This window comes from Takifugu rubripes, chromosome 17 (genome assembly GCF_901000725.2).
Source record: "Takifugu rubripes chromosome 17, fTakRub1.2, whole genome shotgun sequence".
In the NCBI taxonomy this organism is placed as follows: Eukaryota; Metazoa; Chordata; class Actinopteri; order Tetraodontiformes; family Tetraodontidae; genus Takifugu; species Takifugu rubripes.
The window spans coordinates 3,062,600-3,074,907 of record NC_042301.1 but is presented as its reverse complement, the minus strand read 5'-3'; the positions used below and the strand labels follow the sequence as shown (position 1 = coordinate 3,074,907).

The window sequence follows — 12,308 nt, the reverse complement described above, 5'->3', positions numbered from 1 at the left end:
TCTTCTGTAATGTTGGATGGAAAACATGAAGCAGTGAGAGAAGACTGTGCTGCTCATCTCTGATCAAGTTCAGCTCCCTGCATGAGAGCGGGAGCACCAGACTGATGTCTTGGTTCTCCAAACCTTCTGCCCAGTCCAGACTGAACTTCTGCACTGAGAAGGTTTTTCCAACGCCGGCGACACCGTTGGTCAGAACCACTCTGATGTGTCTCTGTTGCTCAGATAAGACTTTGAAGATGTCCTGGCACTTGATTGGGGTGTCCTGGATGTTCTTCTTGGAGGTTCTCTCAAGCTGTCTCACCTCATGTTGTGTGTCCACCTCCTCACTTTGTCCCTCAGTGATGTAGAGCTCAGTGTAGATCTTGTTCAGCAGGGTTCCACTTCCTGCTTCATTAGTTCCTTCAGTCACATGTTCACATCTTCTCTTCAGACTGATCTTGTGACCTTCTATCACCTCCTGCAGATCACCTCCTGAAAATAAGTAAACCAATGATTTCCATCTATCATAAATCATCAACACAACTACAAATTCATGACATCACAAGTTCAATTTTATATTGAACAGTTTTACTTTGTTTGGGCTTCATTTCAGCATCTCCAGAGCTGCTTCCAGATTGTGAACAAGATGACTCTCCTGGTGGAGCCGACTGGTCCCAGTTTGATAGGATGTGCTCCCCCCTCTCACTATGAAACACATCTCTATTAGTCCTTTGATTTATAGGATGAAAGAACCTGATCAAGACTCAATATTGTTCCAGCATTTATGTCTGAATTCATCGATCCTTGTTTGTAATCAACAATATTCACATTAAGTATGTAACTATATGACTGTCTGAGGTTTAAGTGTTAAACATCTCCATTAATAAACTCACAACCTGCTGCTGTTAATGTGACTAACAGCTGGCACACAAACACATCATCACACTTTAGTTTTCTTACATTTTATCTGAACTTCTGAAGTCTATCATTCTACCTATGGACCGGTCACTCTTCAGGGACACACAGCTGGGCACTGTGGACTCTGCTCTGTCCTCGTCCATCCTGAGGAAACATCAGAAATAGTGATGAGACTGTGATGAAGGTAAATAATCTGTAGAGGTTGTAGTTAAATAATCCCAATTCACTGCATTTTTATCAAACAGGAACATTTCTAATACATTCTGGCTAATAACTGAATCAATAAATCAATGATGTATCTGTATAATTTTCATGTTTTCAGAGTTTAAGCTGCTGTTTTTAACTGTTCCCTGCAGTGAGAAAAGAACTGGCACCTTTTCCAGCCCCTCATCCTGCAGCACTGAATGTGCTCTAAAGTTCTTTCCAGAGCAAACGTCTCTGCACTTGCAGCAACATGTTGTAGTCAAGGATCCGTGAGGAGAACCGGATACAGGAAACGCCCCGACTTTGATCCCAAAAAACCAACGGTGGTCCGGCAACGACGGGGACGCTGGTCCATCGGGCCCGACAACACTGGTTTTCCACAGGCCAACATGGTGAAAGGACTGTCTTCAGCTCAGCCAATAAATTATTTGGTGCTACATAAACATACTAGTCAGGACTTTTTAACTTCCCTCCTTTGTTCCCCTTTTCAATTATTTCTATAATCCAAGTTCTCCAAGATCACTGCTCTATTTAAAATAGATGAAAGAAATGACACCACTCCTGCATTTCTTTCACAGTGGTTCCACAACATAGAACAATAAACCACTGTGAGAAAACGTGCAACATGAACCAAAAATCCTGTTGGCTGTCCTGTGATCCTGTGTGGATTTATTATCTTCCTGCTAAGTCTGAAGAGAATACTTTCACTTTCACTTTTAAAACCCAATCAGCAGCTTTATGGCGTATATATTACTACCATTAAAGCATTCTGGGAGGGTTTAAAGTTCTTTTAGGATCAGTAGCAAAGAGCAGAAACATAAACTAAACGTCACTTAGAAAGACTAGTCAACTATAACTAAAGCCAAACTATAAGAAAGTTAAATAAGACCGATTCATTTATAATATATAATGATGTTTTGTGCTAAAACTAAATATAACGTCTAGTTGATTCAAATCTTGATTTTATCTCCAAACACAACTGTCAATTCTTTTCAATAATGCTCTTCGTTTACTCACCTTGTCGGTCTTCAGTCTTCCTGCTGAGTCTGAAAGGAATACTTTGAAAAACTGGTTTGTTGGGTTCCCAGTTTCTGGGACCGTTGTTGCTGGTGTCTACCTGCAGGGGGCGTGGAGGAGCCGCTCATCAGCCACAGCTGGCCCCGCAGACACACGCACCTGCGGTCTCTCTTCAATCTCCCGTTAGATTTAAGGACAGAACTCCCGTCGGCCTCATCGCCAAACCCTGACTTCTGTGGCTTGACTATTAGTTTTCCTCGCGGACTTGTTTTGGACTCTCTCGAGGTCTCTCCGCCTCTCTGTGACCGCGGACCGAACTGTTCTTGTTCACTTTAAAATAAAGACGCTTTTCGGACACCATTCTCCACCTTTATTCAACCAAGCTAAATAAATAGGATTTATGATGCCTCACAGATTTTGAAAGACTTGTAAAAGCAGCACATTTCTGCAGCCCTGGAGTCCAGGAGGAGCAGCAGAGGTCAGAATGTCTCGGAGCGCGTTTAAAAATTTCCTGCAGTTCCACGCGTGTCCACCGGGTGGCGGTAAAGCACCACATGATATTTCTCCTTTTTGGAACTTCTTCAGCTGCGTTGAGCTTTAAATCTTCACCTGTCGCTCCCTTTAAGCTCTAAACTTTGCGGTTCTGTGTGTAGTTTGTTGGTTTAAATATTTTTGATGCATTCTGATGACGATGAGTGAAACTGTCAATGACCAATAGAAAGTTCGTCCATTTTTCTACTGTGTCACACATTTTCATTATTTATTGTCATTTTTGGGTCTAAACTGGGCCAGTTCTGTGAGCCGTTTTGCTTTTTCTGTGGACCAGATGTTCCAGGCAGGTTCCATCATGGGACAGACGGATACAGGTCACATGACAACAGTCAGCCTTTAGTTCTTTATTACAGGAGGATCTGGTTTATATACAGACACGAATCTGCAAAATACTAAAAAGTATATGAACCCAAAGTACTAAAAAGTCTACATACACGCACACACGTGTATTAAGTGTTTATACACAGGTTTGCGCGTACGTGCACACTGTATATTCATCTAATAACTGTTAGTTTCTAAAACACCAAAGTAGAGTCACTGAGGCACGGCTTCACCTCCTTTACACCGAGGTTTCACTGAGCAGGTGTGATGAACTGTTGCAGAAGGAAAAGCATGGAACATGTTAATAATCGGACACAAAAACACTCAGGTTTATTGTCTGGACCTCGCCATCCCTTTGGGGAGGATCATCTCATTCTTCAGCTTTGAACTGTCAGAGTTAAAAGGTTTCATCCTTCCACAAGACAAGAAAACTTCCGCCCAACCTTCTGACCTCTAGTGTCGTATTTTCATCTCTTCAAAAATTATCATGTTGAACATTTTGTCTTCCAAATGAAAAAGAAAAAAAAATTCACTGCAGACTTTTAAAGCAGCGACAGGAAAACCAGCAGGATCACTAGGAAGAGAGACGGAACCAGGCGCCTGGAGATGAGCTCATCTGAACATCTACCCTTTAACAGCCATCGCTAGTAAATGGTCCTTCAGCCTCATCGCTTCGAGGGTGGAAACGTGTTTAGGCTGTCAATAACAGCTTTGTGAAACTACCTGTAGCTGAGGAGGCCTCATCCCAAAGCAGCAGGTCCAGATGGAGTTTCGCTCGACTCCTGAGAGTCGGTGCAATGGGCTTCTGCAGCACATCATGCTGAATCAGAGGGTCTGTGGAAACCATCTTATAGTCTCCCAGTCTGCTAAATGCCACATGTGATGAAGACCATGGAGGGGCTGCTGCTGAACCACCGGAGACCACAGATTTCGAGTCCATTCCAAGAAAGGAAGAAGGTGGCAGACTCTTACGAGCTGGTGATAAACAGGGTGGAAACTGCAGAAATCCTCTGAGGATATGAGATATGCTGCACTGCCAACACGGAGGCTCCGTGGAAGAAAATGGTCACTTAAGTCAACGACCTGGCAGGTGGCAAAACCAGCAAAGGTGCAAGTGGCAGATCTTGAGGAAGCTACTCATCACCTGAGGACTTGCATCTAAAGACTACTTTTTCCTCACCATCTGAGGCACAGATAAATACACAATGAATTAATTATTTACTTCTTGATAAAGATTTTATTTTTTTTAAAGTGTGCATAGCTCGGTAAAGGGATGTAAAGTACAAACCTCAGGGCTGCAGCTAAATAGAGGGAACGTCCTCCCACTAGTGGTCACAACGGTCACTGCACCCTTAAATACTAACGATACTAATGCAAACCGGTCAAATAAAAAACAACCACATGTCTATGTTCAAGCTCATTGGGCCTCCGCAATAACTGCCGTACGAACCTACGGGTCAGAAGGCTCCGCGGGCAGGTCAAGGTGTAAGTTAAACGCAACCGAACCACTGTTTACGAAATGTCTGAGAAACGCAGAAATAAAAACACACCAGCAGAAAATAAAACCAACGAAACCAAGAGGCACGACAGGGCAAACAGCGGCCTATGAGAAGCCTTAAAAGAAACAAAGCCAACATGAGCAGTAACAGGAAAACGGCACCAAAACCGCAGCAGTTTACCTGGTTAATTGGCTGCAGCCCGCACGCCTCAACTCCCTCCCCCGATAGCAGTTGCGGGAGCCAACCGGCAGGGGGCGCACCGACACACCGCCGTAATCCAGCAGGCCAACCTGGGACACCAGGGCTGTGTGTGTGTGTGTGTGTGCGTGTGTGTAATAGTTTTTATTTCTGTTCCTGGTTGGTAGGGATAAACTGCAGTAGCGGTTCCTGCTTTGGGTTTTCCACGCTCCGTTGCCATAGTTACGGGTAAACGGACGCTGAGCGCGGCGCTCTGACGCGAGTCGCGTTCGATTTCTGGGGCGTTTTGAACGAAACTGAGTTACCGAATCATCTTCATCCAGGTATGAAGTGATAAAGCTCCAACTCAGCGCTGCCCTGTTCAAAATGAGGCCGTAATCTGCGCGTCTCGGGCTTCATAGACCTCAAAGAGGGACGTAAATATGTAACATTTCTACAATTTTGTGGCCAAAATGTGTTTGCATTGACTTGATTGTGCGTTTATCAGGTGGTTTAGGACCGAACATGGAGCCCTCCTGTAGCTCCTCTTCAGTACTGGACAGCGGTGGGCTGGAGGTTCTTGGTTCTACCAAACAATCCAGGTGAGGTTTTTCAGGGATGAAAGATCAAAGAAGCTTTGATGGAAAGCAACAGACATTACAAGCGCGTTAGATTCTATTACAACTGATGTTGCTGGTACGCATTGCCTTCAGCCGCAGCAGCAACTATAGAACTAGAACCCACTGAACTCTTCACATTGATGTGTCCTGACCGACACCCCATCCAGAACCCGGCTAATCTAAAGAATCAGCACCTTCTGCTCCCTCCTCAAACACAATGAAACACAATCAGTGAGGGCAAAACTAGAAGATTCCCATGCAACAATTCCTCAAAAGTACAGACGTCAGCACCGGTTCCTTTGACTTCCACAGGGATCCACCAGCGCAGTGTCATGGTGCTCAGACCGACCCTCCAGTTCCAGCCCTGAGGTTCTGCGGTCAACTGGCTCAATGGACAGGAAACTCAACCAACTACCAGGTCCGGGCCGCGCACGCCACCCTTGTCGTGAGCTTTAGACCGTCTCTTTAAACTAGTTCCACCTCGATGAATGTCCGCTGTGCAAAGTTGGTACGTTCCAAATGGACTCAAACCCATCAGGACTAAGAAACGTCCAAAGTTTAGCAACAGCACTGAAGCGTGCGGCAGGTTGTAAATATAGTCCGGTTCTGTCTGTTAAATGTTAAATACATCTTATTGCTAAACAGGAGCGATCCACATAATAAGTTAAATATAATCGAAGGGCTTTTGTCTGTGTGGAAGGGGGACGTGGGGATCAACTCCACCATCTTCTTTGGAGCCTCGCCGGGGGAAGTGGCCTCATCCCGCCTGGAGCTGCGCAACGAGGGCAACACGTCCATCTTCTACAGCTGGCAGCAGCTGGACGTCTCCTCCAGCCTGTCGCACCTGCTCTCACACAGAAGGCGCAGCTGCTTCTACTTCAACCAGTCCTCAGGTACGTGCGGCCCCCGACCAGGCGGCCTGAGTCCCCCCGTCCCCCCGTCATGCCGTGTCCTCCCGTCACAGGTGTGATCCTTCCGGGCGTCACCCAACAAATAGATAGATGTTTAAATCCGGGGTGCCGGGCCTCCACACGGAGTCGTGGCAGCTCCAAACCAACCCGGTGCTGTTGCAGGGGGCCTCGGTGCAGGTGACGCTCATGGGGTTCGCTGTGTCCGAGGACAGGACGGCAGAGCTCCGGCGCCACCTGGAGGTGTCGTATGATCAAAGCCTTTGAGCCTTTCAGGGTTTTTCCCATCCCGCCGGTCCATTTTCACCCCGTTCTTGTCGCACAAACAGACAAGGCTGGAAAAGACAGTGACGGAAAAGTTCTGCCGGTCGATGGTGTATAAGATCCTGGAGGGGGTCCAGACCCGAGAGAGATCCAGCTCCCTCGTTGAGTTTTTAATGGGAAGCCCCGAGGTGAGGTGGTCAACAAGTTCTCTTGGCTCAGCAGAATTTCTTCTATTCCCACTCTTCACCTTCATCCCTCACAGGAGGAGCGAGAAAGACAAGAAAGTGGGGAAATGGACCCGGCCGACCAAAGCCTGGGCCGCGACTTTGCCGATGACCAGACATTTACGGATTTCACCCCATTTGAGGAGGAAGCCTATTCCGCAGCGTTTGGATCCTTCTCTGGTTCCACATCTCCAATGTGAAATGTATTTTTTCCTGTTGCGAAGGAAACAAAGAGTAACACTTGATTAGATCAATAAATTATTCAATGTCACTCATTCAACCGATAAAGCAGAACCGTGTCAAATTCATTGTGCACCGACTGATATATTTAATGTATTTTTAATTTATTTTGAACATTGTCAGACCAGTAAGGTCCAGTTGTGCACCAGCATTAGCTTCGTCCTAAGCTCCCGGTCGGACTGAGGCCCTAATGGACTGGATCTACCGTATTGGACCGTCTTATATTCAGGCCAATATGGTATTAATAATGACATTTAGTTAAAGGTAAATTGAGCAAATTGGCTATTTCAGAAGTGTGTATCAAACTGGTAGCCCTTCACATTATTCAGTACCCAGGAAGTAGCTCTCGGTTTCAAAAAGGTTGGTGACCCCTGCACTAGACTATATGAGGTCATTTTAAAATTTTTCAATGAGCATTCGATCAGTCTGGCCCTCGGCTTGGAGCTACATTTTTATTTGGCCCTCCGTCCATTTGACTTTGACACCCCTGATTTAAATGAATCAATATGTTTCCATCAGTGGTTAAAAATCCAATGAATGTGATCATCGAAATGCACAAATTCTGTCTTAAATCAGTATCAGCTGTCTTTGTTCATTTAAATATATCGAGCAGTGATCCAGGATTAAACGTTGCTGTTGTCCAAGATTACTGACTGATCCATGATGTGTAACAGATTTCTATTATATCGATTAACGTGAATGTTTGCATTGAAATTTGACAGAAATCTGCAGAATGTAAACTGTATAAAAGTTAACTTTCACAGAAACAGTTGCAGTCTCATTATGGGCTGTAACTGTAGGAGCTCCAGCTTATGTCATTAGAATCTACATGATTCAGTTTATTCATGCTTTTAGTGCTCTTTTGACTGAATTTTACCAGATAAAAATGTACCTTTTCTGCCCCCAATACAAGAGTTCCTCTGTGTTCTAAGAGTTTAAAGAAATGCATTTAAAAAACTTAAAACGAGGCCAGATTTCCTACAAAAGCCCGGTTTGACCAGCAAGTCTGACTCATTTACAGTTATTGATGAGCTTTTTCTCTGATATCTGTCATTTAAGTCCTAAAAAGCTATTTAAGGGTCGTTTTCCTTCCACTTCTCAATCACCGACGTGTCCAACTTCACAGGACCTGCCCAAAGGTTCCCGTTTCTGTCATCCTCGCAAAAACGGACTAAAAGGACGCTTCTCCGGGTCATCCAGCTCACCTTGTCCAGGCAGCCGCGTCCGGGCTGGAGACTCGCTGATGCTGCGCTGACAACCACCGTCAGTGACAAGCTAGCGAGAGTGAGCTCACGAGACCGGAAACTAGCGACAGTAACCGGAAGTAAACAAAGGAGCAGACAACTGCGTTCAAGTTTCATTCAAATATGCAAATAAAGAGTAAAATAAAAAATACATTTAAACTTAACAGAAAATATAAGGACTCATCAACTTTATTTCTACCCAAAATGTAGTTACTATTAGAATTACACAAATGTATTTTTAACTTTTGCCAAAATGTACATGTAAAAATGTTTTGATCCTCAGTCACATAACACAAAGCAGATAAACACATAAGCAAACACAGTAACGTTTCAAATTAAGAAAATATCAAATCTAAGATCACAAAAATGAATGCCGTTCCTGCAGGTAGAGGGGGAGGTGAGAAGTCCGCGTACCGACCAGAAACCGAACCACAACAAATAACATTTGAAAGAGGATATATGAACATGTGACTTAATAACATATGAAAGAGGATATATGAACATGTGATTTTTCCACTATGACACACAGACATACACACATCAGTATCAGTACCTAAGGTTGCGAAAATACGGTACAGTATACGGTATACAACATTGTGCGTGATATCACTCCGCGCCTGCGTAACGACCACAACCTCCTATCTTTAGTATTGCTGCGCCAACTGGTGGTCTTTTGGGTTGAGAATAACGGTGATCTATATGTACCTATATGTACCTATATGTAGCTATAGCGTCATTGGCCTCCACTCCAGCCACTCCTGGTAGTTCCTCAAAAACACTGAGTTTTTAGTGGATGCACAATCTGTGGAAGCCAACATAGAAATTTCTGAAGAACCAAAGTTCTTGCAACAAAAATTAGTTTAGTCCCCAATTAGTTTGGTTTGTTATCAGGTGACCTCACGATGTCCTTTTATTTAAAATAAACAACTTGAGATTGTGTTATTAAATATACACACAACCCCGATGATACCAGGAACTATTTTAACTTCAAGGCGAAGCAGCTTCTGCTTTGTCGACCATCGACTGAGTTCCTGAAAGTCCAACACCGCTTTTTAAAAACTGAATTTCTCATCTATGGATGGAGTAGACGGCAGGTGTTTCCACAGATGCTCTTCACCAGTGGTCAGTGAGTGATGCAGCAGATGAGCGGGAGTTGACTGGCTTCAACCAGCCATGACTCAATGTCTCCAGCCCATAGTGTGGATTCTCTACGAGATCAGACAGCAGCTTCACTCCTGAATCCTTCAGCTGGTTCTGACTCAGGTCCAGTTCTCTGAGATGGGAGGGATTGGACCTCAGCGCCGAGGCCAGAGAGTCACAGCTGATCTTTGATAAGCTGCAGCTCCTTAATCTAAATAAAGAAGGGAAACTTTTATAAGGTTATAAGTGAAACCAGTATTAATCTGAAAGGTTAATCAAAGGCATGATCTGTAAATATTTAATTTAGTTACAGGTTAAAAAAATGATAGTAATATGTAATTACCACAATTCCAACCTCTCAGGTTTGCACTGTTACAGAGAATATATATTGTTATGGCCCTCACTCTTCCCAGGTTCTCCCCACCTCTTTCCCTCCCATCTCATCATGGAGATCCATCTCACCTGTGGCTCATCTTTAAAGGCACAACCTGTCTGAGATGACTTCCTGTCTCCCTCACCATCTCCCTCCTCGTTGGCTGGTGTCTACCAGGCACCCTCACGTAGTTTTGTCTAATTTTGGTTATGATCTGTCGGCTTTTTCATTGTCCTTAAATCAATTTATCATGAACAAGTGGTCCCCGTGTGGCCCTCCCTCCTGAAGGAACTGGGCACAACACACACACTCAGAAAGTGTGAGGACCCTCGGATGGAATAATGGACATTTTTGAGAATGGTGTTTACCTCAGAGTTTCCAGTCGGCAGTTTGGAAAGTGGAGAAAACCACAGAGCAGCCTCACTCCTGGATCCTGCAGATTGTTGAAGCTGAGGTCCAGTTCTCTGAGATGGGAGGGATTGGACCTCAGCGCCGAGGCCAGAGAGTCACAGCTGATCTCTGATAAGATGCAGCACCTTAATCTAAATAAAGAAGGGAAACTTTTATAAGGTTATAAATGAAACCAGTATTAATCTGAAATGTTAATCAAAGGCATGATCTGTAAATATTTAATTTAGTTACAGGATGAAAAATGATAGTAATATGTAATTACCACAATTCCAACCTCTCAGGTTTGCACTGTTCCAGAGGAGAATATATATTGTTATGGCCCTCACTCTTCCCAGGTTCTCCCACCTCTTTCCCTCCCATTTCATCATGGAGATCCATCTCACCTGTGGCTCATCTTTAAAGGCACAACCTGTCTTAGATGACTTCCTGTCTCCCTCACCATCTCCCTCCTCGTTGGCTGGTGTCTACCAGGCACCCTCACCTAGTTTTGTCGAATTTTGGTTACCATCTGTGGGCTTTTTCATTGTCCTTAAATCAATTTATCATGAGTAAGTGGTCCCCATGTGGCCCTCCCTCCTGAAGGAACTGGGCACAACACACACACTCAGAAAGTGTGAGGACCCTCGGATGGAATAATGGACATTTTTGAGAATGGTGTTTACCTCAGAGTTTCCAGTCGGCAGTTTGGAAAGTGGAGAAAACCACAGAGCAGCTTCACTCCTGGATCCTGCAGCTGGTTCCAACTCAGGTCCAGTTTTCTGAGATGGGAGGGATTGGACCTCAGCGCCGAGGCCAGAGAGTCACAGCTGATCTCTGATAACCTGCAGTCAATCAACCTGAAAAATGCAGGGTAAGGTTATACGGTGCAGGTCTGCATGTTATCTGCGTCAGTACTAAACCTACGTTAGTTCTTAGTTGGGTCAGACCTGAATTCACGATATTACAAGGAATTTTTTTTAATGTCGTGCATCACAGCAGTATTGAGAACAGCCTCACTTCACCATCTTAGCAGCTGGTATATAGGTAGAAAAATGAAGACTGACCTGAGCCTCTCCAGTTTACAGTTTGGACTCTCCAGTCCAGAACAGAGCCGCTTCACTCCTGAATCCTTCAACGTGTTGTAGCTCAGGTCCAGAACCCTCAGATGGGAGAGGTTGGACTTCAGAGCTGAGGCCACAGAATCACAGCTGGTCTCTGATAAACTGCAGCCTCTTAGTCTAAAATAACAATTATTTTGAGAGAAGACAAATAAAAATCAACATGTACCAGAGCAAAACAGCTTACAAGAAACAAACCTCTCGTCCTGCACCGGCTTATCTGCCGTATGTTAGTATTTTGGGTTCTTTCAGGGCGTTGGACAAGATCTACACCGTATGTAAAGTGTGTGTGGGTCAAAATACCTTCCAAGTTTGTGAGACCACATTTCTCAATAGCACTCAACTCTTGTCAGGAGTTGGGACAAAGCGACCCACTCCTGATAGCTTGTGGGCGATGCTGCACCGACCCTGCAATCCCTACACTCTCTGGGGAAACCAAATCAAAGGTTTTAGACACTGCTGGATGCTGGAAGGGTGGCTATAGTCTGGACGCATAGTTCCCCTGACTGCACATTTCTCCAACAATGATTGGCAGCTGGTGTCACTTGTTGTCCAGGTGAGAAAAGAAAGAGAGCCACCCCACAGTGTGTTTGATTGCCCCACTGCAAGCTCAATGCTGCCAGCAAACATTGGTTTCTGTGGTTGGACTGACCTGCTGCCCCTTTAAGAGGGAGGCAGGTTTGGGCTTCTGGCTGGAATGAAGCCACCTAAGATGAGAACGATTGCAGGCTTTCGGTACCAAGGTTTAACAGGGTGCTCACTTCACACTTGGGCTTTTCTCTTTTTTGGGATGGGTTTTCTCAGTAGAGAAGGGGCATGGCACACTGCAGCAGCTTTCTTTTGGGGTTTTCTAGTTTTCCTTCTGATCTTTAAAAGACAGGAAGAACCATTTTTGATTGGTCTGAATGTTTGGGCGGTTTTGTGGCCAGCCTAAAATAAAACAAGACAAATCTACAACTGATACTTCCTTTCTAGTCATTGATGACCATCCTCACATGGGGCAGATTTCCACAACCAATTTAATACTGCAAATCTATCCTGTGTGGTCTTTTTTCCGAGAACTGTAACACTACATTTATAACAAAAGATCAAATATGTAAACAGTTATTGTCTAACTAGT

General features: G+C 44.6%; 1 protein-coding gene across 4 annotated transcripts; it reads left to right on the top strand.

The window, feature by feature from the left end:
* Positions 1 to 3,761: 3,761 nt before the first annotated feature.
* On the top strand, positions 3,762 to 6,954 carry LOC115253174 (MYCBP-associated protein-like). Of its 4 annotated transcripts, none has more exons than XR_003891448.1 (7): positions 3,762 to 5,011; positions 5,176 to 5,269; positions 5,600 to 5,705; positions 5,988 to 6,180; positions 6,252 to 6,438; positions 6,525 to 6,647; positions 6,722 to 6,954. XR_003891448.1 is itself a non-coding variant. In XM_029850190.1 (6 exons), exons 2-5 carry the CDS (start codon positions 5,193 to 5,195, stop codon positions 6,377 to 6,379), a joined length of 531 nt encoding a protein of 176 aa, XP_029706050.1. In that variant the 5' UTR covers positions 3,762 to 5,100; positions 5,176 to 5,192; the 3' UTR covers positions 6,380 to 6,647; positions 6,722 to 6,954. The 4 variants fall into 4 exon arrangements, 1 of the variants encoding a protein (XP_029706050.1); XR_003891446.1 differs by having other exon boundaries at positions 5,176 to 5,518; XR_003891447.1 differs by having other exon boundaries at positions 5,176 to 5,518; positions 5,600 to 5,732.
* Positions 6,955 to 12,308: the final 5,354 nt, after the last annotated feature.

Excerpts from the sequence above, each read along its gene's own strand:
- LOC115253174 (XM_029850190.1), top strand. The coding sequence starts at position 5,193 with ATGGAGCCCTCCTGTAGCTCCTCTTCAGTACTGGACAGCGGTGGGCTG. Across the intron at positions 5,270-5,599 it reads GGTTCTACCAAACAATCCAG|GGATCCACCAGCGCAGTGTC; the intron begins GTGAGGTTTTTC and ends TGACTTCCACAG. Across the intron at positions 6,181-6,251 it reads CTACTTCAACCAGTCCTCAG|GTGTGATCCTTCCGGGCGTC; the intron begins GTACGTGCGGCC and ends CTCCCGTCACAG.